The 27,686-nt window shown below is 40.3% G+C and overlaps 1 protein-coding gene across 11 annotated transcripts; it reads right to left on the bottom strand.

Annotated features, from left to right (window-relative positions):
- Positions 1–124: 124 nt before the first annotated feature.
- On the bottom strand, positions 125–26,984 carry ACOT9 (acyl-CoA thioesterase 9). 11 transcript variants are annotated; one of them, XM_042457011.1, is made up of 17 exons: positions 26,730–26,971; positions 24,841–24,895; positions 23,649–23,740; positions 23,022–23,048; positions 18,211–18,256; positions 17,302–17,472; positions 17,153–17,190; positions 14,758–14,841; positions 14,485–14,588; positions 12,503–12,576; positions 10,526–10,593; positions 8,422–8,533; positions 6,879–6,969; positions 5,164–5,249; positions 3,135–3,222; positions 2,847–2,997; positions 125–1,859 (listed from the first exon to the last, which is right to left on the bottom strand). In XM_042457011.1, exons 3-17 carry the CDS (start codon positions 23,656–23,658, stop codon positions 1,795–1,797), a joined length of 1,215 nt encoding a protein of 404 aa, XP_042312945.1. In that variant the 5' UTR covers positions 23,659–23,740; positions 24,841–24,895; positions 26,730–26,971; the 3' UTR covers positions 125–1,794. The 11 variants fall into 11 exon arrangements, 10 of the variants coding, with proteins under 10 accessions (XP_042312945.1, XP_042312948.1, XP_042312941.1 ...); XM_042457014.1 differs by lacking the exon at positions 23,022–23,048 and having other exon boundaries at positions 17,302–17,504; positions 26,730–26,973; XM_042457007.1 differs by lacking the exon at positions 24,841–24,895 and having other exon boundaries at positions 23,649–23,764.
- Between the last annotated feature and the right edge of the window lie 702 nt (positions 26,985–27,686).

Below are 27,686 nucleotides of genomic sequence, written 5' to 3'. Positions count from 1 at the left end.
AAAGGCTGGAGTCATGATGCATTCTTGATTAAATTCAAGGAAGTTTGAAGTAGCATCCAATGGCAGTAGTAACTGGCTGTAGTTTTTTGTGAAAACTGTCTCATGAACTGAGCCTAGGTCACAATCAGTATTCATCTGTTGGTTTATTATTTGTTCTGAAGAGCAATCAGCAGCTTAAATAAGATGATATTCTAAGGCCATATGACAAATACAAACAGCCCTTGGTATCCACGGACTTGCCATGGACAGATCTGAGTCTCTCCAGACACGATGGTGGCGCATGCCCATGGCCATAGTGCCATCAGGGACAGCCCCCTTTCTCCCATGGCGGCATGTGCCCATGGTTGTGCTGCCATTACATTCCATTGTCCCCAGTGGTGGCACAGCCACGTGTACACATTACCACAAGATAACAAGGGCTGTCCCTAATGGTATGGCCATGGGCACATGCTGCCATTGGGGGTAGCGTGGGCGTGAGCATCTGCAAATTTTGGTATCCATGTGGCTCCAGAATGGCTCTCCTGCGGATACGAGGGCCAAATGTATAGGGAGAAGAGATTTTTACAATATGTACCATCTGATTTGCCAAGCCCCCACTCAACAATTTTTATCTCTTATACTCAGAATAACCACCCCATGAGTGATATGCTATATAGGCCACAACTGATTTGGCCAAACCAAGGTCTCAATGGGGGTGTTAGTCTGTAATGTCAGTATGAAAAGGGGTTTTGTAGCACCTTTGAGACTGTTTGAAAGAACTTGTAGATCCAGCTTTTGTAGACTAGATCTACTTCGCCAATGCATTAGACGAACCTCACTTCATGCAACTGAGGAAGTAGACCAAGGACCAAAACATACAGACAAAATGATGCAGCTTCAGACTGTGCTGGGGGCATGGGTTTAGATAATGCACACCCCAAATGCAGCCTGAAAGTGTGTCGAGACCGCACCAATGAAAAAGAACTGGGCCAAGAAGAAATGGATAGAATCCGCTCCTTCTGATGGCTTGGTTTCAGGACCACAGCGGCGACCCAGATTAGGACCAGATACGTGCGGTTGCCACAGTTCTAACACGAATGGCACTGGCACAGCCTTACTCCACTCCTTTAGGCCTGTCTGGAGATCTAGTCTATGAGATCCATTAGGAAGTGGTTTATGGTTTCTTCTCTGAAGATGCCAGCCACAGATGCTGGCGAAACGTCAGGAATAAACTCTTCTAGAACATGGCCACGTAGCCTGAAAATCCCCAAAATACTATGGTTTATGGTTTGTTCTGCAGAGCAGTCAGTAGCATAAACCAGACCATATTCTCAGGCTATGTGATGAATAAATGGACAGGAGAGGAGATTTTTGCAAATCTCATTAGACAAATCTATGACTTCATTAGAAAGCTGGAACAAGTCTATGAGGAAGCAGACCTAGTTTCAAAAGTGCTACAAGATCCCTTTGTGAGGTCTCACTGGATCTTGACTTGATTTTCACACTATGCAACTAGTAATCATTTACAGTTGATGTGGATAAACAAAGGTCATTTTAATCATCCAGTAGTGTTACAGAATTTAAATGTATATGGATCACCACTTCTGAATTGAGAAAAAGGCAAAAAGTATTTAGAAATAAACTATAATATCAGGATAAAAAGCTAACTTCTTTGGAGTATTTCTGCATTCCATGATACTGTTTTTAGGATAGGCTGTCCCGTATTCCTCTAATAAGCACGTTCCTGAAATGTCCAATGAAATGTCCAAGGCAATCCAAAAATGACAGATTTGCCGTAATCCACTTCACTTATAACTATACATTGTTCTCTTTCATAGCTGACTCAAAATGTCGTTTCCCATCCAAATACAACATGGATTCTGAAACAAAAAGAAGAGAGGAATTAGGCCAACTATAGCAGCATCTATCAAACTGAAAGCATCTACAATGATGTTTCTAAAGCTCCCTAAGATAATATGGTTTGTTGTTCAGAAATGCTCAGTTGCCTTCATTGATCACATGCCTTGTTTACAGACTGTAGGTTTTCCTTTCTTTTTAAGCTCATCTTTTGCCACAGTTGGGATGAAAACAAGTAGAACATTATCTTCATTATCATTGGGAATATCTGAGTAGTTCCACTTCATTGTCTGCCTTCAAGTTGTTTCTGACTTATGGTAACCCTAAGGTGAGCCTATCACCAGGTTTTCTTGGGCCAAGAGTGTGTGACTCACCCAAGGTCATCCAGTGGGTTTCCATGGCCAAGCAGGGGACTGAACCCTCCTCTCTTAAGTCATAGGGGTCAAGCAGACAACCAGGAAGGAGTAGTCTCTGGCCACAATCAGGCTGTGACTGTGGTGTCTGCACAGCCCACTTCCAAAATAGGCTGCCACCTGCAGTCCCAAGCCATGTCGGCCAGGAGGCAGTTTAAGCTGACTCCTTTTTGCAGTGGCTTCAGGCTCACTTTGGGGTCTCGGTGTGGCTTCCAGCTGCTTTGGGGGTGTGTATCATATAAACCCAGTGCTCAGACCACTACACAACACTGGCTCTCTCTTCCACTTAAGATGGTTTAAATAAGAAAGGTGAAGACGTTGACAGATCAGTATTTTAAAATACTAAAATTGCATATGAACTTCTTGCCTGAATTCAAATAAAATCTGAAGTACCTTAACACTGAAAACCACATATATTAGTATGCAGTTTTCCTCAAGATCACATAAACTCAGGGGGAGAGGTGGAGGGATATAAAAGGGAACATGGGGAGCAAAACTCAACATGATTCTACAAAGTTATTATACCTACAACACATTAAAATTAATCACACAACACCACTCACACGGCTGCAGCAAGGCATCCAAATGCCTACTTACCACCATATGTCTTAGGGACAATAACTGGTATCTCCGTTTCTAACATAAATGTGAAATGAAAGACATTGGTTGTTTGGTGCACTCGAGAATCTGGATCATAAACTTCACTGTGCACCCGAACCTGGATGTAATTATTTTCAGTGTAACATACCTTTAAAAATTAGGATGAAAAAATTACTAGAATTGCAAATAAGTATTAAACAAAGCAGACATGACAATCTCTGACTAGGCATTGCTTACTGTCAGAGTAACATCTGTAAAGATCATTTAATAAAAGAAACTGGTTACCTGGGAAGAAAGTAGCAATAATGATCCAATCTCAACTGGTTTTTGAAACATAATATCATCTACAGCTACCACATAAGGTCTGGAGTTTCTGGGGTGAATGAAAAACCACTTTTTAGAAAGCAAACCTGAAAACTATACGTGTACTTAATAATATGCAAAAGTAATAAGCAAAAGTAAGATTCATTACAGATACATTCAAGGAATCAAACAGATATTAATGAGAATGTCACTGAAAGCTATTTTGCAAAGTGGTTTCTTCAAAGCATCAAAATTACACAAACTCATAACAAAACATTCATCTGATCATCAGATTAAGGTCTAACTTATCCTCAAATTCCTAAGTTTTAATTGTAGGATGATGTGTCTACAACAGCATATAAAGGCTCTAATTATTATCTTATTCAATCAAAATCGACCTATAAGGACTTCTACAAGGGGCTGATTTCATAGCATTTAAGCTGAATGACTAATGCATGTTGAAATGTCAACCAGGCCACAGATATGACGACAGAACATTATGAATTATCGCAGCAATTTTACAACCATCACAGAAGAACTTGTAACATCATGTGTATGTGTGCCTTCAATTCACCTTTCGACTTACAGTAACCCCATGAATTTCATACTCTTTCTCCCAAATCGTACCTATCAGAAATATGATTTGACTAATTTTCCAAAAACAGTTGCAGGGAAAGAACTATACGAACAAAGTAACTTGTAATAGTTTTCTTAAGCCAGTTCCTGATCTGTTGTTGTTATGATTTCAAGTTGTTTCTGACTTATAGCAACCCTAAGGAGAACCTATATTCTTGGCAAGTATATTCAGAGTGGTTTGCTGTTACCATCATCTGAGACTGAGAAAGTGTGGCTTGCCCAAGGTTACCCAATGGGGTTCCATGGCCAAGCAGAGATGCAAACCCTGGCATCCACAGTCACGGGCCAATGCTCAAACCACTATTAACACCCTGGCTCTCTTCCAAAACATGCCATGGACTGGCAGCTAAAGGCTCATGGACTCTTTCAGTAACACCACTTTGAATAATGCTGCTCTAAACCAAGGCATGGACCAGGGTCCCACACCTCATTTTTAGCTGATAATTTATGGGGGAGGGATCAAAATGAAGTGTTTTTCCTTTTAGTTTGACATGGAGGTTATGGTGAAAGTCCTATGACCAGAAAAATGCCCCCAAAGCCCTGGAGCTTGTCCTCTCCTGCCCTAAAGGGAGCAGTGTTTCCCTCCTACTTTGACTGCTTTCCACCTGAATCATTTAACTTCCATCCTCACTAGAGGAAAACCCTCACAGCTGTTGACCAGAACATAGTCCTTACATTATTATATTTTTATGATCCCTGACTGCCATTATTGATTGTGGTACTGCTAAATTCATTGTGAATAGCAGTATAGAAAGGCGATCAACACCCTGCTAAGAATTAGTTGGAAAGAAATGTGTTGAGATGGTTGACAAGCACTTGTTTACCTCTGAAGCCTTAACAGTTAGAAATTAGAATGAAATGTGATTTAGTGCAGAATCACTAATTGTGTGTACTTTGCAAATCAGAAGATCTTATCCACATCCATAAATTTATTGACACTTAGAATCAAATTAGGTATTCACTAGAGCAATCAGGAGCAGATTTTTAGCATGTAGAAGAATCATAGTAGAAACTGGATTATAATTATAACAATGTAGTCTTATTTTGTGAAAAAGAATAAGAAGTGCTAGAAGTTACTAAGACCTTTATTGTCCAGCGTGGTGAATATTCATTTATTGTCCCACACAGTTTGACCTTTCACTTACTGTACAGGTCACACTCCACATACCATTTCCTATAAAGATAGCCCAAATATCATTGGTCTGCATAGGATCTGCAATAGAAATCAGTTTATGTGTGCGATCCCCTTGCTTACGTTGTACAGAGAGAAAAAGAGAGATGTTCTACCCACCCATAGGGAAGGAAGAAGTGTGAGGGCCAGCAAGATGAGCCATCCTCACCATGATTCTGAAACTTGTTGCAGCTTATAACTTACCCAAAGCTGTAAGCACAAGCCCATCCAAGTTCATATGCCTTTCTCATGAGAAATCCTCCAAAAATTCTGTTAAAAATGTTGCGTTTCTGTATGAGGAAACATGGACAGAAATAGCAACGACTGATACCAACATCTTACAGAGCATATTGCCTTGAACACATCTTTGTTTCTAGTTCTCCATCAAGATGTCAATTAAAGAACTAATAAGCAGCTGTTCAGATTATTAGAAACACTCTAACAAAGAGTAGAAAATTGGCAGTCCCAGGTATATGACCTGTTGGTACATGAAGAAACTGGACTATAATAATGGGTGCATAAATTGTCCTCTCCTAGAATGAGAAGATAAAAAGACGCATGGACATTTTGCTATTGTAACAGCAACTTCTCTGGGTTATAGTTACATCTTCACTTTAGACTCTATTGCTGACTGCTTCATGGCTCCAGATTTCATTCCTTCTCTACCTATATATCTTTCTGAATGTGTTTGTATTTATTGGCTTTCACATCTTATTTATGATTTTAGGATGTTGTATTTTAAATGGACTGGTTCAATTGTAGAATTTTATTAATTCAATTTTCATTGATATTTGTAGCCATTTCAGGAATGTATAAATTGGGAATCGGAGGCCCCTCAGAAGCCGGTGCACGCGCTCTCGGGGCTGCTGGCCTCTCAGGCCTCCGGAGGCCTGAGAGGCCGGCAGCCCTGAGAGCATGTGCACTGACTTCTCAGGGGCCTCTGAAGGCCCCTCAGAAGCCGGTGCAGGGCTGCAGGCTTCTCAGGCCTCCAGAGGCCTGAGAAGCTGGCGGCTGAGCACACGCACCCGGCGTATAAGATGGCCCCCGACTTTTGATCCAATTTTCAAGGGTCAAAAAGTCGTCTTATACGCCGGAAAATACGGTACACCCTTTCTTGAAAGTAGAATTCTGCTGAAAGCTATTAAACTTGCTTCTAAATAAGTGATCAGCATTTACTTGGAGTCCCAAACCAACTGATTCATGGTCTGTGTCTAAAATACACTGCAGCACTAAATGCTTGCTGACTTTTTTTACTACCAAGGACATATAATTCTGGAAATACATGTTATTCCACAAACAGCAGGCAGATTTAGAGATAAAAGTGCCTGGTATAAAGTGGTAAGCACAATCTGAGCATGTGTATAAGTGCATAATTGTATAATTGATCCAGTTATCAGTATGATCAAATAACATACCGGTGTACAACAGCCATCTTACAAAACTACTAGAAGTTGTAAATTTTAAATACAATGTATCCGTTGGAGAAAGCACAATATCAGTTTTGATCAGACTCAAATATCTATTAATCAAGAGCAAAAAGAACCTAACTTCATAAAATCATAGAGTTGGAAGAGACAGCAAGGGCCATCCAGTCCAACCCCTTCCATGCAGGAAATCAAAGCATCCCCGACAGATGGCCATCCAGCCTCTGTTTAAAGACCTCTAAGGAAGGAGACTCCACTACACTCCGGGGAAGTGTGTTCCACTGTTGAACAGCCCTTACTATCAGGGAGCTCCTCCTAATGTTGAGGTGGAATCTCTTTTCCTGTAGCTTGCATCCATTGCTCCAGGTCCTAGTCTCTGGAGCAGCAGAAAACAAGTTAGTTCTCTCCTCAATATGACATCCCTTCAAGTATTTAAACAGGGCTATCATATCACCTCTTAACTTGTTCATTTAAAAGTGCTAAAATTGCAGATACCTCAGGGTGGCAGATCTCCAGACTTTTTAATGATGTATCTTGCATCCAAGCTGAGTTGTGCGGCAACACTCGGCTCCGAAAACTTACTGTCCTAGAAAAAGGAAGAGCTGAACTTGCAAAGCTGCCATCTCATGCCAATATTATCAAGGAAGCTCTTGTTTGCTTACAGAATTCAGCCACAAGATATAATGACAGCTACCATTACATGGCTTTGAAAAGGAAAGACAAAAATAAATATAGAAAAATTCAGTTCCTCCAGTCATGATTCCTACCTCCAGATTCAGAGATAATTTGTCTCTAAACTGCCAGATATGGAGAACAACTACAGAAGAAAACTATCAGCTCCAATGTCTTGCTTATGGAGTTTCCAGAGCCATCTGGTTGGCTAATGTCAAGAAAAATGGGCAGTGGAATACACAGGATTGGTAAAGCAGCAGTCTTATTCTAGAATGCTTATGTTCACAACTGGAACACTTCTACAGTATTTGGAATTCCTATTTGGGGTAACCATGTCCTGTCCCAAGACACTCCATTCCTCCTCACAACAGTCTGCCAGTATTTTATGGTGAGCGAGAATGTTCATTCCTCATTGGACTACTTTTGAGAGTCCCCCTCCTTAATTTTATTAAAAGTGAGGGGTACTCTGCATATTTTTTGTTCCCTCTAGCCCAGGGGTAGGCAACCTGCGGCCCGCGGGCCGAATGCGGCCCAGCGAGGCCTTGGGACCGGCCCCAGCCCGGTCCTGCCGCCGATTGCCACCGGGGCCTTTGGGGGGCAATTGTCTATAGAAGCCTCAGAAACATGCATTTATATTAACATTTTTAAAAAACAAAAGCAAATTTTTTTGCGTGTCCTCCACTTTTTTAAAAAAAGTGTCCACCATTTGAAAATGTTGTCCTACATTTTTCCCAGTTTATTTATTTATTTAAATTGTTTAATTTTTTTAATTATTTATTTTTTGGCTTCGGCCCCCCAGTTGTCTGAGGGACAGCAACCCGGCCCCCGGCTCAAAAAGGTTGCCTACCCCTGCTCTAGCCTGTGCACAGAAGGTGCCAATCTCTGTACATAAACTTTAAGTAAACTGTGCACAAGCCTTATTAATATGGAAGAGTTTGAAAATATTTGCACTCTGTTCATTCTTTTGCTATTATTACTACCTTTTACTTTGGTACAATGGCACTGGGCAAAATCTAATTGTTGGTTTCATGTAGAACTGACCCACTGATTCAATGGGACTTACGTGAGTCTTGATTTAACCATTCAACAATTGATTCAATGGGTCTATTCTAGGTAGGACTAGAAACAGGATTTTGCTTTCCCCCTTCAAAGCTTAGAAAGGGTATGCATCAGTGATGGCAAGTGAGAAAGAGAAATTATCAGCTGCAACTTTTAATATTCAAAATCAGTAAACCCAGCCCTAGGTTGTGGCTATAAGCATTAGAATAATAGAATCACAGAACTGGAAAAGGCCACAAGGGCCATCCAGTCCAACCCCCTGCCATGCAAGAATACACAAATCAACAAATTAGAGACTACCATCTACCTTGTGTCCAGCGTATTAAGAAACAAGTTGTGAATAATGTTTCTTTCTTCTGCAGTAGGAGCCATTTTTAGTAAGGAGGCTTTACTGGAATCAATTCTTCTTGACTTGTTCACTAATCATTGAAGAGGGGAAAAGATAATAAAACAAATGAAATAATATAGGATTAAAATTATATCCACATTATCCACTCTACTTTTCTTTCAAGCAAAACTGTGTTATGCTTCACATATCTATAAGCACACTTCAGGCTGTATAAGATTTTGTTTGCAGAGTATACTACTACAAAAGAAAACAGCTACCTTTTCTTTAAATACTTATTTTTTAAACTAGTTCTAAAGGGTCCAGATTCCATCTGATCTCAGAAGCTAAGCAAGATTAATACTTGAAAAGGAGCCCACCAGGGAATACCAGGTACTGTAGGGTACCTTCAGAGGAAGGCAATTGCACACTACCTCTAAATTTTCCTTACCTAAGAAAACCCTATGAAATTCATGAGGTTGCCATAAATCAATAGGCAACTTAAATGGACACACTACTGCTTCTGCTTCTGTTACTACTACTACTACTACTACGTAAGTATTGAACTGAGTATGATTCCCAGTAAAACCAACTCTAGACAAAAGTGACTAATAGCCCTTACAGAAACTCAGTGGCTCCTATTACTTTCTAGATCTGAGGCATGTACAGCACGCCCTTCCCTTATCTGGGGGATCCATTCTGGATCCCCCCATGTAAAGGAAATTCAGCAAATGCTCGAGTCCCATTGAAAACAATGCACGTGGCATGGCGCAAGCACCATTGCCTTTTCCGGTGTGTGGCTTTCAGAGTATGGCACGCCTGCATATGATGCAGGCGCACTTTATATGACTTCAGAGTTGATTGCCAAATGGAAAAGGACTCATGCTATTAAATGGACATTTCATTACAGGACCCATCTGGGCCATGACTCCTTAGGCTCTGGGGATAAACAGGGAATATCTAGAACTGGGATGGAGTTCCTAACAATTGGCACCGGATCGCTCCCTATAGAAGCTCCCTTGAACAGGGTATCATCTAAACAAGCAACCTCAGCAGTGCTCAGGCGGAAGGTGGTATGGGGTTGACACATAATCTTGCTACCTTTCTTCTTTAGAAGAAATCTTGTGGAGCTGAGTAGAGGTGAGTTCAACATCAAATGATATGGAAGCAGCACATCCCAATATGTTTTATATCTGATGGTTGCTGTCCCCATGCAAGCCATCACTTGAAACAGGAGTTGTCTATTAATAATAATATGTGAACTCATCCTCTAGAAAGAGGCTAGAGACAATGAAACAATTGTCCATTTCCAAAATAGTCCAAAATTGCTTCAAGCAGGACTCCTGGTTGGCACTAACATCAAATGAGATTAAGCAACTAATCACATCTGAAGGCCTATACTCTCAGATCCAGCACTATCCACACCTAAACCACTTTTTCTGCTTGTCTCCCCATGCTAGGACTAAAGTTTGTACAAGTGAGGAAGCAGCACACAATGACTGAAAAGGGCAGATCAATTGGTACAACTGAACAGACAGACCTTAATAAGATTCAATGGGATTAAATCTAGAAACCAATGAGCTAATGAAAACTGGCAATTTGCAATACAGGAAACAGCTCCAAGTCAACCATTTAGGCACCTTGGAACTGCATAGAAGTTCTCTCCCTGATCTCAATACTACATGAAAAACAAGAGAAAGAGAACTACCAATAATGATTTGTTGGCTAGATTCAGACCACCATCTCTTATTTCATAAAAAAAATCCTTGCTTCAGAAAGTATTTATTTCAAATTATTTTTCATTTATAACCCATTCAGCCATCAACATATGAAAATGAAGATAATGTCTAAGTATGACTGGATAACAGGTTTGCAACAAATTAATGAGAAGAATTAAATTTAATCATTTGATAAACCACATCATCTTAAATTACTTATGAATGCAGAGAGGAGCAGGAACAGAGGTAACAGGAAGTGTAAAAATGTCTAATTCATGCTACCTTCTGTTACAAAATTCAACATTCTTCATTTTAAGAATTGCCACATCCAGAAATACCCCCACTAACCAAAGGAATGCATCACATACATTCTCCTTCCTTGAAGATTTTTTCCTCCTCTGGGGTCTCAAGAATCAATGGATTCACAAATGCTGGCCTATAGATAGATGATTTAAAAAATACATTCAAAACAAAATGTTTTTCATGGGGGGAAAATGAGCCCTTACCCTGGCTCCTGTCCAACACTGTCATACACATATAACATTTGGTTACCAACAAAGGTCCAAAACACATTGCTGAAATAATCCAGTTTGAGACTGCTTTAACTGCCCTGGCTCAGTGCTAGGGAATCCTGGCAATTGTAGTGTATTTTGGCATCATAGCTCTTTGACAGAGAAGGCTAAATGTCTCTCAGAACTACAGTTCCAAGAATTCCCTAGCACTCAGCCAGGCCAGTTAAAGTGATCTCAAACTGGATTATTTCTGCAGTGTGTTTTGGACCACAATATGAATTATTTAAACTGAAAAAGTAGTGGTTTGAAGAGCCTATACAAATAGTGGTTTGAATAGCCTATACAAATCAAAACATGTTCATGTAATAGCTTATTTCTGGGTCCCCAACATTTTTTTGAGCTGGTGGACACCCTGGACTTTTGAGAAAAGATGGCCCCAAAGGAGTGACTTGTCACCACCCCTCTGAGCGCCAGATCGGGGCTGCAGCAATTGCATGCCGTGGCCCTGATCCAGCATTTTTCCAGCCCCATAAGAAGTGGCAAAATGCCGCTTCTCTTAAAGCCGGAAAAAGGACGCCTTTGTCGCCACTGCGCCACTTTCCGGTGCTCCTTTTGGCATGCATCATCTGACCACTGCGCCAAAGGAGTGCCATAACACTGACCGCCATGTAGGTGGTCAGTCAGCATGACGGCAGCTTGGAAGCGGAGTCGGGGCATGCACTGTGCGGCCACCACGACACCCCGACCCCAGCCCTTTTGGCCAGTCTGTTTAGCCCCTAAGTAACAAGGATGTAATTACAAAATGGTTTCCATTTGGAGAATAATGGATATTTATTTCATACAGAAGCAAAGAAGTGAAACTAACGGTTAGATAACTTGCTTCAGATCTATTGAAGAGAAGTGTGGGTTCCACACATAAATGCAAACACAAATCCACTCTTGCTGTAAAAATTAACTTTTTTCTCCTTATCCTTTTAGGCTCTTAAGAAGTAAATAAACAGATTATCGTAGAAAAAATTAATATTTCAATCTCATTTTCTTCAATGGTAAATTCAAACAGCTCAAAAACCCAAACATCCTTTCATGCCAACCACTGTTTTGCAATTCAGAAAAAGTACTTGCCTTACATACTTATGACTTGAAATTAAGGATTACCCTCAGTCTGCTATGTAGTCCATTTAAATCTATTTGCTACGGTACATTTACACTTAAGTTCCAGTTTGTTTTGCAAAGCATTAAATCATATTTCCATCCTGATTCAGAACACTAATGATACTCATGAGAAATTCTGTTGTTGTTGTCATTTCTGACTTATGGCAATCCTAAAGTGAACCTATCATGGGGTTTTCTTGGCAAGATTTGTTTAGAGGAGGTTTGCCCTTGCCTTGATTTGCCCAAGGTGGGTTTCAAGGCTGAGCTGGGAATCGAACCCTGGTCTTCAGAGCCGTAGTCCAACACTCAAATCACTACGGCACGCTGCATGAGAAATTAATTAAAAGATTTCCTAGACCAGTGGTTCCCAACCTGTGGGTCTGGACCCCTTTGGGGGTCAAATGACCCTTTCATGGGGGTTGCCTAAGACCATTGGAAAACACCTATTTAATTACAGTTATGAAGTAGCAACAAAAATAATTTCATGGGTTGGGTCACCACAACATGAAAAACTGTATTAAAGAGTCGCGGCATTAGGAAGGTTGGGAACCACTAAAAGAGGTGAAGGAACAAACCTCTTATTTTACCTGCCTGTTTCCATTCCCTTCTCTGTCCACAGTTAGAAAGGTTATATCCCTTCTCACTGTACAATTACTTTCAATGACTTGTTGGAAGCATTACCTTTTGTTTTCGGGATCACGAGCCACCATGACAAAAGTTGCATCTAACACAGGGCTGTAGATACCATCATTTAACTAAAAGGAAACAATAGGAGGTAAATCACATTTGATGAGCTAGTTCCAACTGATAATGCAATAAAGACATTGATGTTTTTTCCTCCTATTCTATTAGAACTTTCAAGTATTCCTGCCATGAATGGAAGAAAAAGAAAACCCCAGTTTCATTAAAAGCATTGCTTTATTATAATGTATACTGCTTTCTATAGAGACAAATGATAAGTAACTGTATTCACAGGTTCTCACTGTTATCATCCCTGAAAACAAAAATCAAAAATATCCTATGATAACTCCAGAATTAAGACACAATCTGATGACAAGCACATATAATCACCATCAAAAAGAGCATTGCCTTTGGAAGACCCATTTAATACTGTATTTTCAAGGGTGAAATTCTGCTAGACTGCACCTTTGATCTCACATTGTATGAATCCCCTCTCTGAAAAGAACAACTGCTTAAACAGAATACATTCAAGATCTATATTGGACAGTTACATTGAAAAGTAATAAGAATGCTTTATATAGGTCTAGATGTCATCAATCCCTATCCTATCAAAGGGACAGAATGTGGCTAAAATACCAAGAGACAGACAATCTGAAACCTTAACTGACAATAAAACAATTAAGACGCAAAATACAAATCCTACAATAAACCTACAATAAACAATATTTACCAAACACCAATTCAGTTATAAAATGTTACAAATTTCAGGAATACACTAAAATAACAAGGAGATTATACAACAAACCTCAAAGCTATACACTGTGGCAGCATCAACATTACCAAATTAATTTAGTTTGACACCACTTTAACTACAATGACTCAATGCTATGAAATTCTGGAATTTGTAGTTTTGAGAAATATTTAGCCTTCTGTCAGATGTTCCAACAAACTATACATCCCAGGGTTCCATAGGATAGAGCCATGACAGTTAAAGCGGTGTCAAACTGCATTAATTCTGCAATATACCAGTAGTCACAGATACCTACACCAAAAACCAATACACTAAATCATTTGGATGTACCACTAAAAAGGCTAACATATCCTGAAGCCACCCTAAGTTATAGTATAGTATACAAAGAGTAGCTACTGGTAAGGGCTCTTGCTAAAGGCTCTTGTAGTCCTTCTATAACTTAGCTTTCAACACAACTGTAAGTACTCTTCACATTACTGACACAGGGGTTGTCCGCACAGGCCAAAAGACCCATATTATCCCCACCCTTGCACTGTCTAGTTCAGACAACACAGGCCAAACATCCAGGGTCAAGATTAGGCCTGATCCTGGTAAACTGGACATGGATCCAGTAGATCCAGCTTGATCCCAAGTAAATAGCCTTTACCAGGGATAAATAACCAAAGGTAATATGACCCCTGGTTTGCCACAGAATTTACTGGAAACTCCACAATAACCCCCACCTATTTATACAGCCCCCTTCACTCCTTACCTTGCTTGTACTTAGAAGCTATTCAACATCACTGTGTCTGATGCAAAAACAGGCCATGTGGGTGCAGCCAGGTGCTCTGTTTCCAGGTAAGATGCAGCGACGGGAGGTTTCTGAGTAGCAGCAATAGCATGGCAAGGTAAGGAGTGTGTGCCAGTAGTGGGTTCCAGGTTGGCATGGGAATGGGTATGTAAACACCCATCCATCCCTGCACCAACCTGGGGACCGACCCAACTGAGCAATGGGGTCAAAATCTATCCTGGCCAATCTGCTCAGTCCTCTTATGAATAAAAATATTCCATTATTGAACTAGAGTTTAGAAAAAGCTCTTAACTCCCCCCCCCTTTTTTTTTTTTTTTTAATACAGCTCTCACAATCCCAGGCCAATAAGATTTACAAGCTCTGCATTGTAACTAATCAGATCAAGAATTTCTTATTTTTATTAAGTAATTTTATTATTTGGAATAATTTGCTGTCACTAACCTGAAGCATGTGCATCTTCACTTCCATTGAAGTCCTTCCTACCCATGAAACATTTCCAACAAACTTGATATCACGATCTGGATAAATGTGCTGCTCCCATAAACCTAATAATGAAGAAAGCAATTTTATGATACAGTCAGTTGGCATAAGCCTGCCTACATCAAAAGGTCTCTACTTGTTTCTGGATCAGAAATTTTGCCTGTCTCTGTCCCAGTTATCTACCCACAGTGTACACTGCCAGAACAGGGGTTAATTAATGAATTAATCACTTACCAATTTTATCCACCAGTGCTGTAACAATAGACAGAGGAGATCTCTGAGCAGCATCATGTTTTGTGTGAGTATAACAAATCAGAACTGTAAAAAAGTAATAAGAAAGACTATTAATTATTCTCGGAGTTTATAAAATGTCTTCATTTAAGGAGTATTTTCTTCTAAAACATGCTTTCTTTTGAGAATCCAGTTCTACAATGTGGTCTTTGTGTCAGACAGAGCTCAAACAAACAAGAAAAAAATTATAAATCATCTCATTCACAGTGTTGTTATAATGGTTCAGTCAGTCAAATAAAGAGCTTAAGCTCATAGACTGCAGAAATATAAATATGCGCTTTCAAGTGATTCCCAATTTTGGTGACACATACATCTAAAAAGTATGCTTAAAACTCTGCCAATGGGATTCAAAATCAGGGATCTACGGAGTTTATCAGACAAGGGAAATTGGAAGTATAATCCAATGGCAATCCGAATGCAATCATGGGGTTTAACGTTATTGTGTTATAACCTACCACACGCAATTTCGGGCAATGGGAAGTCAGTCTGAATGCAATCATGGGGTTTCACATTATTGCGTGATAGACTACCACACACAATTTCAGGCAATGGCAAGCTATTTTCAGGCAATGGGGAGTAGTTCGAACGCAATTCAAATTCATGTAAATTCGCTGAACTAGTGAATTCACGTGAATACGTTCTGGCCCCACTTTCTTTTCATTCGAAATTAAGAGAAATTCCTCCCATGTGATAAACTCCTACATGTCCATTTGCCACTTATGCTATGGTAAGATGAGTGGATAGTATGCAGTTCTCCAGATGTACTTGAATGGCAACCATAAGTAGTCCTAGCTAGCAGAGCCAATGGTAAGGAATGATAGGAGTTACAGTCCAACATTTGATGGGCCACACAATTCTCCTCCCTTCAAGTATAGGATTTCTCTCAAGGTGTAGGGCATGCTTTTATAGCAACCATTTCTATGTATGATTGTAAAAAGTGAACAGTGAAGAAAGGGAGAGAATCAGTTCATTTGAATTGTAATGCTGGAAGAGAGTTCTATGGATACCATAAATGGCCAAAAAGACAAAGAAACAGAACGAAGAGGAAATCAAGCCTGAACTCTCCCTAGAAGTCAATATAACTACTGTTGTACTTTGGAGATATCATGAGATGGCTCATTAGAAGAGACAATAATGTTTGGTAAGGCAGTAGGAAAAGAGGAAGATCACATTACAGATGGCAAGATTCAATCAAGGAAGCCATGGCCCTGAATCTGTAATACCTCAACAGGACTATTGATATCATGAGGATCTGGAAAGCTCTCATTCACAGGGTCACCACTGGTTGAAATTGAGTTGACAGCAGTTAACAACAACAATAATTCTAGCAATAATGACATGGTTTCCAAATTCAGCAGTGTTTGTGGACCCACACACGCTTATATTTCTGTGCTCTCTGTAGAATTGTCTGAAGGAGGCATTTGTACTTCTTCTGCCTAGTATGATTTATGATCAAAATTCAGAGAGAAATTCAAACATAAAACTGTTGGGGGCAGGAATGTGTAAGTTCCCAATTCCCAAGTGCTGGAAGCACTTTCTCTTATGACACCCTAATTCTATATATTGTCTGAAACCACCCTCAGATATGTTCAGACATCGAATTTATGTTCTGACGTCAGCAATCAGCTTGAAATTAAAATAATGATATACAGAATTACAATAACTTCTGTACACCCAAAACATCTTTGAGCTCCTGCCATATTTCCTCCTTCATGTAATTACAGGTGAAGCACTACTGCTAGGAGGCATAAGACTACACATAACTAGGGCAGCACAAAGCATGTGCCATACATACTTCCACTTCAACCATATTCTTCATTCCTACAAGTAAATCACCAGAAGAAGGACAAAAAAATTGAAAGGACTTCCAAATGATTAACACAGTAGCCTTTAACACTCCCCTCTAATCTAAGTCAATTAACTTGATTATTATTATCAGAAATAAGAGGGAGCAAGGAAAAAATGCAATTGTATGAAATTGTACAGACCAATATGATACATGTATTCCCTCACCTATCATCAAACTTAATTACAGATTGCAACCATTTCTTTGCTGAAGAAAGCAATTGCTTTTTATAAGAACAAGGCAGGTAATTCAGCAATTCAGTGGGGGGAAATGCTAGATATGCAGAGGACAGAGTTCAAATCTCAGGTCAGCCATAGTCCCAATGGAAAACCTAGGGTAAAATACATACATCAACTTCACAAAATGTTGTGAGTTACAGATGGTAATGAACTGTACATTTCCAAATGGTAAAGCATTCATTTTTCTAAAGAGAATTTTGCTCATTATTCAATCATCAGATCACTAGATAAATGAAATGTATTTGTTACATACCTCCTAAGCTATCAAGATCTTCAAGAATTCGGCCAAACCTGTTAAAATAAAAGTGTAACACAATAAATAAAAGAGCATGAACGCTAGGGCCCCAAATACACAGCCTGTCCACTCTATTAAAATAAAATTAAAAATAGAACTTTATTTACCTGACTGTGTTATGTACATTAAGGTATTTCTCTCTTATTTCAGGCTGGCTTCCCAAAGGCAGAATAACTTCTATATAGCTGTCACTCATCTTCCTTGGGGGCAAGACAGCTTGGCTTTCAGCAAGGAGTGTATGTAAGGCTTTTCGTTCATTCATTGCTTGTACATGGTCACTGGGACAGGAAGGCAACCAAACCAAATTATTCTAAATGAGAGGGGAAAACAGTTCCTAGGGCCAATGTGCAGCTGCTTTAACATAATTATTAAAATCATTCATTTTTAGCTGCAAGTTATCAGTTCAAACCTTAGTTTAACCATGACTTAGTTTAGCCAAGACCTCAGACAAGTTACTACCAAGTTCAAACCATTTTTTGCAATGTAGGAAGAATGACACTAACATTTCCTCAAGGGTTGCAGTTTGTTCTGAAGGATTGATCATATGATATTATGTGCACTTAGATAATCCATCATTATCATCCATCATTAACTTCAAAAAATCTGGTAGATGAAAGGCTGAATTTTTAATTTGTATATTTTAAAGAATGTATTTTAATGAGTGTACTTTAATGGTTTTATAGTACTGTATTTTGACTGCTGGTTTTATGTATTTTCTTTTTTAATTGTGTTCTGTATTTTAACATGTTGTACCCTGCCTCAAGCCTTGAGGAGAGGCAGGAAAGAAATAAACATTATTGTTGTTGTTGTTGTTACCATTTAAGACTCTCAGTTGTTATTGCTACTCTGCTGTAAGAAACTAAAGTGGTCCTTTGGACAATGCCAGATCCTCAGTAATTCAAGGAAGAGCTAGTTCAGTTTCTAAAGGATGTATGGCAGTCTTTTTCACTATCACAGAGCTATTTCGTATAATACAAAAAACTACAAAAAAACCCTGAAATTTACAAGTTTCATACCTCCAGTTAGTAGATGCTCCTACTATCTCTCTCAGTTTATTTCGCACTGAAAGAAAACAAAGATTAGTCAGAAAGACCTGATGGTATAACAATGATCAAACGTTTCTGCTAATCTCGCAAGATATAGAAGTGTAAGCAAAGTCATGCAAAGAGCATCTGAAATGCAACACTCAGGAGTTTATCACACTAGCGAGATCCTATGGGAAAATGGGATTTAAAGGAGAATTAAATTGGAGAAAACCCCAGAATTGCCCAAACTTTATCACACGACATCACTGTTAACATGAAATAATGTGAAGTTAAACCAAAGTAAAGCTGGAGAAAAACTGCAGTTTTTTACTTTCAGGAAATTCCTAAAGTAAAAAGGTGGTGTTTTTCTCCACTTTAACTTTGGTTTAACTTTGCGTCATTTCACTTTAGCAGCAATTCTGTGTGATAATCTTCCCAAATTTGCAGGTTCTGTTTACATTCAATTTTAATTGATCTCCCCTTTAAATCCCGTTAGACAGGTTCATTCCTGCTCTAGTGGAATAATCCAATCATTCCTTAACAAATAGGGGAGTTGTCGCCATGTGCCTTCAAGTCGTTTCTGAGTTATGATTACTCTAAAGCAAACCTATAATGGTGTTTTCTTGGCAGGGTTTGTTCAGAGGAGATTTGCCATTGCCTTCCTCTGAGGTTGAGAGCATGTGACTTGCTCAAGGTCTTACAGTGCATTTCATGGCCAAGCTGGGAATCGAATCCTGGTCTCCAGAGACATAGTCCAACACTCAGATCACTATACCAAACTGGCTCCCTAAGCAGGTGAGACCATGACAACATTAATAATGAAATACATGCCTTCTGTTTTTGTAGCATGGCTTTTAAAATATATACTGTATACTGAACTTAAACTTTTCAATTAACCAAATATCCCCAAAAAGTACATTTCAACTCCTATAAACTAGATGTTGAAGGAACAATTAAACAAACCAAATCATTTTCAGAACTTGCTTTAATCCAAAAAAGACAAACATGTTAAACTCACAGAAGGAACCATGATTCAGTTGGATAAGAATTTACAGCATGGCATTGTGGTGCACTAGAACAGTAATGGGATTGATTATCTATTTAGTGGCCCAAAACAGTGCAAGAAGAGAAGGAGAAGCATCAGAGATGTACTTGAAGCAGATTTATTGGGATATGCATATTTCACCATTAGAAAACTTTTTTTGGGGGCATCTTTAATAATACAAATGTACAATGGACCCTCAGTATCAGCTGGGGTTTGGTTCCAGGACACCCCTCCCCCATGGATACAGAAAAGGGGTAAAAGGATTAAAAGCTATTTTAAAATAGTATATTTAAAACTATACAGCACCCTCTTAAAAGTCCTCTTTTTTAAAACCAAAAGATTGTCAGATTTTTTTTAAAAAAAAAAGTCTTCATTGATCAACAGAAGGAAAACAAGGAGAGGGCCATTCTAGCATCCCTGGAGAGGGAGTGCCAGAATTTAGGGGCAGCCACTGAGAAGGCCCTATCTTATATCCATACCAACCATTCCTGTGTAGGTACTAAGACTGAAAGAAGGGCCTCTCAAAAAAAAAAAAAAAAAAACCCTCAAGAGCTGCAAAGGCTTGTAGGAGGAAATATTATCTATCAGATAGCCCTAACCTAAGTAGTATAGCATTTTATAAGTTATAAGGAAAATTATGAAAGAAAGAAATACTGCTGACAGCAACACACTGACTCATATAAGGCTTTCTGATCACCCCAAACAAAACTGTGTAGCTCTTTAAAGAGACCTTAATCTTGAAGGCATACATGAACCCAGCATTCTAAACACCTACAAATAAAGCATGTTGAGGTTCCCATTTTCTGTTATCACTGAAATAGGAGTAGTCATGAATGCAACATCATGTGAAGCAGACAAAGGAAGAGTACCAGGATGCAAAGGCAAAGTAGCTCTAGGAAGGGTATAAAGTAGTCAAAGAAGTGACAAATGGGGAAAATAATTGGTGAGATAGATGTAGGGATGCCATAACCCGGTGGCCGCTGGGAAAAACCCGCTTTCGGGAGCCCCTCCCAGTCCCGGAACGGTTTGGCCCTCAGCCATGCCTTGGTCCCGGTTTGGGGCCCGCTCCTGCGGCCATTGCCGCTGCCTGTCGATTGCGGTGGGCCACAGCGGCCAACCCCACCTCTCCTGCTCTACTGGAGTGGTGGGGACCATGGGCAGCCAACCACTCCTCCTCCAGCTCCGCCTTCCTCCTCCTCCTCAGCAGCAGTCGCGCCGCCGCCGCCGCACCTCCTGCGCCAAGGCCAGGGCTTTCCTGCCCGCGCGCGCAGGGGGCTCTAAAGCAGGAGCTCGTCCCCTGCTTTGGCCAGCCGGCCAATGGCCAGCTGGCCAAAGGAGACAGGCTCCTCAGCGCGCACTGCCCAGGCCTCAGCAAGGGCTAGCGGCAGCGCGCACGCCTGCCCCATTTCCCTCCCCACGCACGCGCGCGCCCGATTCTCACCCCGCGCACGCGCCTGCCTCACTTCTTTTCACGCACGGCGCGCTGAGCGCCAATATGATAAAAACGAGGAGGGGAGGGGAGAGAGAGGGGGGGGGAGCAGGAGGAGGGGAGGAAGGAGCCGAGGAAGGGTTCCTTGAAGGGGCAGATAGGGGCAGAGGAGGAGGAGGAAGAAAGCTGAGTCAGTGGCCATTAGGTCTGCCTTGCTTTTTTTTTTGGTTTTTTAAATTATTTTTAAAATATAAAAATACTATTTTATTTTACTGATTTTTTATTTCTTGTTTTATTTTATTATTTTTTATTTTTCTGGTTTATTTTATTGATTTTTTTATTTCTTGGTTTTATTTTCTTAATTTTTATTATTCTCTTGGTTTTATTTTATTAATTTTTATTATTTCTTGTTTTATTTATTATTTTTATTATTTCTGGTTTTATTTTTTTTGTATTTTGTTTTATTTATTATTTTTATTCTTTGGTTTTATTTTATTAATTTTTATTATTTCTTGGTTTTATTTTACTATTTTTATTATTCTTGTTTTATTTTTACTAATTTTATAATTCTTTGTTTATTTATTATTTTTATTATTCTTGGTTTTATTTTATTAATTTTATTATTGCTTTTTCCTCTTATTTTATTTAAATATATCCCCCCGTCTTCACTTTATCTATTTTTTCATTATTTTTATTTAAATATATACACCCCGTCTTGATTTTTATTTTTTTGTCTAGGAGTAATGCCAAAATGTCCTCCATTTTGATCATGCCTTAGAAAGCATTTAGATTAACATTTTTTAAAAATCTCATTGTTTCGCGTGTCCTCCATTTTTATAAAATTGTGTCCTACATTTGAAGATGTTGTCCTACATTTGTCCTACATTTATCCCGGTTGGAGGTCCTGGCTTATGGCAACCCTAGATGATGGACCCTTGAAGAAAATATGGAGCTGTGATAAGGAGCCCTGGTGGTGCAGTGGTTAAATGTCTGTACTGCAGCCACTCACTCCACAAACCATAATATATATAATTAATAATAATATATATTTGTTATTACCGCCCTCTGGCAAACCAATCCGGGCGGTTAACAACAGTAAAATATAAAAATATGACAATTAAAAACACTTTTCCCTCCCCCCCTTAAGACAGTATTAAACAGTATAACATATTAAAAACCAATATCTCAGCATAAAACAGCAGTTAAAACTAAAAACCCTGATATCCCTCTGTTGATCCTCAACCATCACTAAGTGGGGCCACGGGAGGAATGAGGGAATCAGGGAACCTGGAGGTGGTTAATCTGGAAAGGCCTGCCGGAAGAGATCCGTTTGACCGCTTTTTTATCTGACGGATCTCATCCGGCAGGTCGTTCCAGAGTTTGGGGGCGACAGCAGAGAACGCCCTCTGGGAAGTTGCCGCAAGCCTAGATTTTAGAGGCTGCAGTAAGTTCCTCCCAGAGGACCGGAGAGCGCGGGGGGAGGATGTACGGGAGGAGGCGGTCCCTAAGATAGCTTGGACCCAAGCCATTTAGGGCTTTAAAGGTGATAACCAACACCTTGTACTGGGCCCGGAAGCTGATAGGCAGTCAGTGGAGGGACCTCAAAACCTCAAAAGGTTGCGAGTTCAATACCAGCGAAAGGGCTCAAGCTCGACTCAGGCTTGCATCCTTCTGAGGTCGCTAAAATGAATACCCAGATTGTTGGGGGCAATTAGCATACACTTTGTAAACCGCTTAGGGAGTGCTTAAGTGCACTGATAAGCAGTGTAGAAATGTACAGTACTTGCTATTGTATAAGGAACAGCCAATGAGAATTCAACAAAACGAAAAACCTAGGTACAGGACAGGTTGATGAGACTGTATGTATGCGGCTGGACCAATATTCATTTCAAAATGTAGAGAACTGCCATAGAAGCTGTCTTTCATTCATCTTATTCAGTATAATAGATATGATTGGTCAAAATGTAGTGTCCCTAAGAGAGTTTTAGACCACTTGATACTGTGGGTTAGGGAGCTAAGAAGACACTGATGCCTTCCAGAATCAACAACACAAATCTATACTAAAAAAAACCCCTCTTATCTTCCTGACATCTTGTCAACATGCATAACAGAAGAAGCTGTAAAGATACATAGATTATATTACGATTAATAAGACATGCTGTTTTTGCTTTACAGGTTGAAATCGTTTAGTGAATCTCAGTGACTGAGAATCATTGCCAGAAAATAAGAATGTGGATTTTTCATTAACTTTCCAACAAAGATTGATAGGAGATAGATAGCAGTAGATACATAGTCAAATTGAAATGCATACAGGTTACCACAACACACCATTATTCACATGAATCGGTAACTGTCCTGTGAAGGAGAAAAATCAATTTAGATTAACAGCATAAATGTAAAAACAAAGGCCGGGGCGGGGGGGGGGGGGGGAGAGAGAAAACAACTTGCATTATTCTTCTGTCCTTACTGCACTCAGTCATGAAACACAAGAACATTCACAACTGCCTCTTAACTTATTTTATTCTAGTAATAATTTATTTTCACTCCAGAGTTATACACTTCCACATATTTTTTCAGAAATATATAGCACTGCAGAATATTGAATAATTGTATTTTCTTTCCCTTCATGCTCAGTTCCATGTTATCCCCCATTTATGTGATCATTTTTCTCTGTTCCTGCTGGAAAGGGAAGTCTCACATTAAACAAGGTGCCAGGAGCTCAATATTCCTTCTCGTCATAAATTTTTCCCATTGTTACAAGATTTAACTTTTTAAAAAAAAAATTGCAACTATATTTCCTCCTTCACAATCCTGCAGATTCCAAGATGTACTGAGATAAAACCACAAGGTACAGTGTCACTTTTACCACTATCTTATTCTTTAATAGGACACTCTGTAAAAGCAGATATGCTTTACTGGTCATATTTCACGTGTTGCATAGCTCTGATATATTACCTTCTTCCATGTGTTGAGTAGCCTGGGAGCCACTGGTGGATGATGTCAGATTCCTAGCCAGGACAGGACAGACCTTGTGTAACGAAAACACTCTGCACCAAAAGAAGAATTGAACCCTGTCAAACACAAATTGTATCACCATAGCATACACTAAGGGCACAATCCTTGAAGTCTGCTGGCCCTCATGATGGAGAATAGTGATAGGACTCATATAATGTTCCAAATGCTATTGGCTTCTTAACTTCCACCTTAACTCTTGCCCACATAGCCAATAGTGTGACATGCTAGGAGCTGCAGTCCAGCAACAGTTAGACCCCATTACACCCTGATATACAAGAACAGCCCCACTATACTGACAGAACACAAGTTATACCACTACCATGACAGGAATGCCATAGAAATACCTGAGATATGACAATGAAAAAGGCTGAGTTGTAGGTGGTAACGAAACCTCATATTAAGTTTGCCTTAGGGCCGCCATAAATCAGAAATTACTTGAAGGGACAAAACAACAGCAGAGTAAAGTACTGCATTTATTTCAATAAAACTGTTCTAATCTTAACAATTTTCTTTCCTTATAAAATATTCAAATATGAATATACATGAATGTGCAAACGGAAATATGCACACTCAGGTTGACCAGATGTCCTAACCGCAAAAGAGGACACGTCAGGGGGAAATGTAGGACACTGGGGGGAGATGTAGGATGTTACAAAATAAAAGTAAAAAAATAGTCCTATAAACATACATTTCTGCTTCTTAGTCATGCTCCAAAAGGAGGACATTTTGAAATTCCTCCTGGGAATTTCTAGTGAGCAAGGGAGAGTTGTAATGTCCATGGTGGTGGTGGTGGTGTGTGCCTTCCAGACTTATGGTGACCCAGTGGGCTCTTTTGGCAGGATTTGTTCAGAGGAGGTTTGCCACAGCCTTCCCCTGAGGCTGAGAGCATGTGCCTATGGAGATGTAAAGGGGATCACAGGGATGAAAAAAAGTTTGAGAACCACTGCTCTAGAAGTTCCTCTCCCACCCAAGCCAGGGAAGGCTAAATGCCAGAAACTGGGCATTAAGACAGTGGCGTCACTAGGTTTGGTGTCACCCGGTGTGGTAACTCATGGTGTTCCACCCCCATCGACCTTCTCCCATTCCACACCATACAGAACCCTTAATAATTTTTTTAACTAATGTTACTCACAATCATAATTCCTGTATATTGCTGGATGTAATTGTAATAGTTTTGACATAAAAACCTAGCAAAATTAAAATTATACTTTTCAGTTACAACATCACACACACAGTTTAAATGTATTTACATATACAGTGCTCCCTCCACATTCGCTGGGGTTAAGAGTGAAGGACCCCCGTGAATGCGGAAAAAAACGCAAATTACAAAAAAAAAAAAAAAAAACCACTATTCTTTTTACCTGAGAGAACACCTTTCTAGGAATCTCCAGGTTCTTCAGTGCAACTCTATGGTCAACATTTGCCAGAAGTTGATCACAGAATCATGGTGGAGGACCTACAAATGCCTAGAGGAGTGTTTTTGAAAGGAATGTCTCCAGCACAAGTCTACAGTCAACTTCTGGCAGAGTTGCACTGGAGGACCTAGAGATTCCTATTTTATTTATTTGGAGTATTTATACCCGACTCTTCAGCCAAAAAGACTCTCAGAGCAGCTTACAAATTGTTAGACCATTCCCTGCCCTCGGGTTTACAATCTAAAAAGACATGATACAAAAGGAGAAGGGGATAAAAACAAGTCCAGAGAGAACATATTAATCAAGACCACAAATAACCAAAGCCACAAAAGTCAAAGCCACAAACTTGGAGGGCTGACTGTACATAGTTTCATGCGGCTGAAGTGAAAAACTGGTAAAATGTGATAAAATTTTAAATAAAATGTAAAAACATTTTAAATAATATTTTAAAACATTTTAAAATAAAATTTAATTTAAAAAATTAAAATCTGAAAACTGAGGCCTCTTCATTCTCACACCCCATTACTGCACTATCCTCTTATATTGCTGCTATTCCACTTTTACTGCTTTAGCTGCCTCCTGTTGCATTCTGGGATTTGTAGTTCAGTAAGGCCTAAGAGCTCTCTGGCTGAGAATGCTAAACTGCAAGTCCCAGAATGCAACAGGAGGAGCCAGCTGGGGCAGTTAAAGTGGAATAACAGAGCTATAGGAGTGTAGTGTGGTAATCTAGTGAGCCTCTCACCCCATCTCTTCAGAATTTAAATGGGACACAGGCGATCTCTGCCCAAAGGCAGGTGTTTGAGGAGCAGTGGTATGTCACCTCCTGCACTCTGCACCCCCAGCAACTCCCTTGGTCACGCAGTGCTTAAATGCCTGTACTGGAGCCACTCATTCACAAACCGCAAGGTTGTGGGTTCAATCCCAGCCAGGGCCTCAGGGTCCGCTCAGCCTTTTATCCTTTCTAAGTCGCTAAAATTAGTACCTAGCTTGTTATAGAATCACAGAATCATAGAGTTGGAAGAGACCAGAAGAGCCATCCAGTCCAACCCCATTCTGCCATGCAGGAAATCCAAATCAAAGCATCCCCGACAGATGGCCATCCAGCCTCTGCTTAAACACATCCAAGGAAGGAGACTCCACTACACTCCTAGGAAGTGTGTTCCACTGTCAAACAGCCCTTACTGTTAGGAAGTTCCTCCTAATGTTGAGGTGGAATCTCTTTTCCTGTAGCTTGTATCCATTGCTCCAGGTTCCAGTCTCTGGAGCAGCAGAAAACAAGCTTCCTCCCTCCTCAATGTGACATCCCTTCAAATATTTATGATAGGGCTATCATATCACCTCTTCACCTTCTTTTCTCCAATTGTTGGAGGCACACATTGTAAACCCTTCAGGGAGTGCTTAAGTGCACTGATAAGTGGTATAGAAATGCACTTGCCATTGCTACTGACCCCAGTGCTGAAGACAGGCAAAGAAGGGGAAGGAAGGAGGGCCTGGCCCTGTGTTCCAGAGCCCCAAGGGTCTCCTCTCTCTGCTCTTGCACAATAGAAACCAAAATAAAAACAGCTGCACAAAAGACCCAAGGGAAGCAACAGTCTGCTGGCCTTACCTGCGGGACAGCATTCTGCTGGAGCTGCAAGATCCCAACCTCTGGCCCCTTTGGGAACTGGCCTAGGCTATGCAGCCCCGCCTGAAGCTTCCTGTTGCTGGAGGGCTCTTTCGCCACGCCTCGGTCAGGAATTCAGCCCTGCTGGCTGGGCTGGTTCGGCTGCCAACTCTCTTCTTCTACTGCTGTTCACCCCTCTTCCCCCAAATGGTTCCTCCCAAGGCGCGTCTCCTCCACTGGGAGCCGGGCTCCTCCATTTCAAAGACAGGGGTGATTGCCTCTGCCTTGTGACTTTTGCTCCAAAACACTGCAGAAATAACCCAGTTTGAGAGGGCTTCAACTGCCCTGGCTCAGTGCCAGGGAATTCTGGGAACTGTAGTTTTGTGAGACATTTAACCTCCTCTGTCAGAGAGAGCTCTGGTGCCACAATTAACTACAAATCCCAGGATTCCCTACCACTGAGCCTGTAAAGCAGTCTCAAACTGGATTATTTCTGCAGAGTGTTTTGGCCCATAGTCAGGGGTAGCTGTGAAAGAAGCTACCTATGAAAAACAGGGATAGCTCAATAAAATCCAAAACCCACCAAAGAATGAGGGCTTTATTGGCCAGCCAAAATAGACAAAACACACTGTGCAAGGTTTGGAAGCTCCACTGGCTTCTTCCTCAGGCAGAATTTGTTTACAACGGCATCCAAGAGGAGACTGTGGGAGTCACAGGCCTACCTTTTGTATAGATGTTGTCTCTGCTGTAGTTTTGTTGGTTTGTTGTTGTTGTTGTGTGCCTATAAGTCATTTCTGACTTATAGTGACCCTAAGGCGAACCTGTCATGGGGTTTTCTTGGCAACATTTGTTCAGAGGATGTTTGCATTTGTCTTCCTCAGACTAGGCTGAGAGAGTGTGACTTGCCTAAAGTCACCCACTGGGTTTCATGGCCAAGCGAGGAATCAGATCCTGGTCTCT

This window comes from Sceloporus undulatus, chromosome 3 (genome assembly GCF_019175285.1).
Source record: "Sceloporus undulatus isolate JIND9_A2432 ecotype Alabama chromosome 3, SceUnd_v1.1, whole genome shotgun sequence".
NCBI lineage: Eukaryota > Metazoa > Chordata > Lepidosauria > Squamata > Phrynosomatidae > Sceloporus > Sceloporus undulatus.
This window is presented reverse-complemented; position numbering and strand designations above follow the sequence as displayed.

What these genes read in the sequence shown, in the direction of transcription:
- ACOT9 (XM_042457007.1), bottom strand. An exon ending in AATGTACATAACACAGTCAG is followed by an intron (nt 17,191 to 17,301) that starts GTAAATAAAGTT and finishes TTATTTTAACAG; the next exon opens with GTTTGGCCGAATTCTTGAAG. An exon ending in GCTTGTGCTTACAGCTTTGG is followed by an intron (nt 3,223 to 5,163) that starts GTAAGTTATAAG and finishes CATTCACCCCAG; the next exon opens with AAACTCCAGACCTTATGTGG.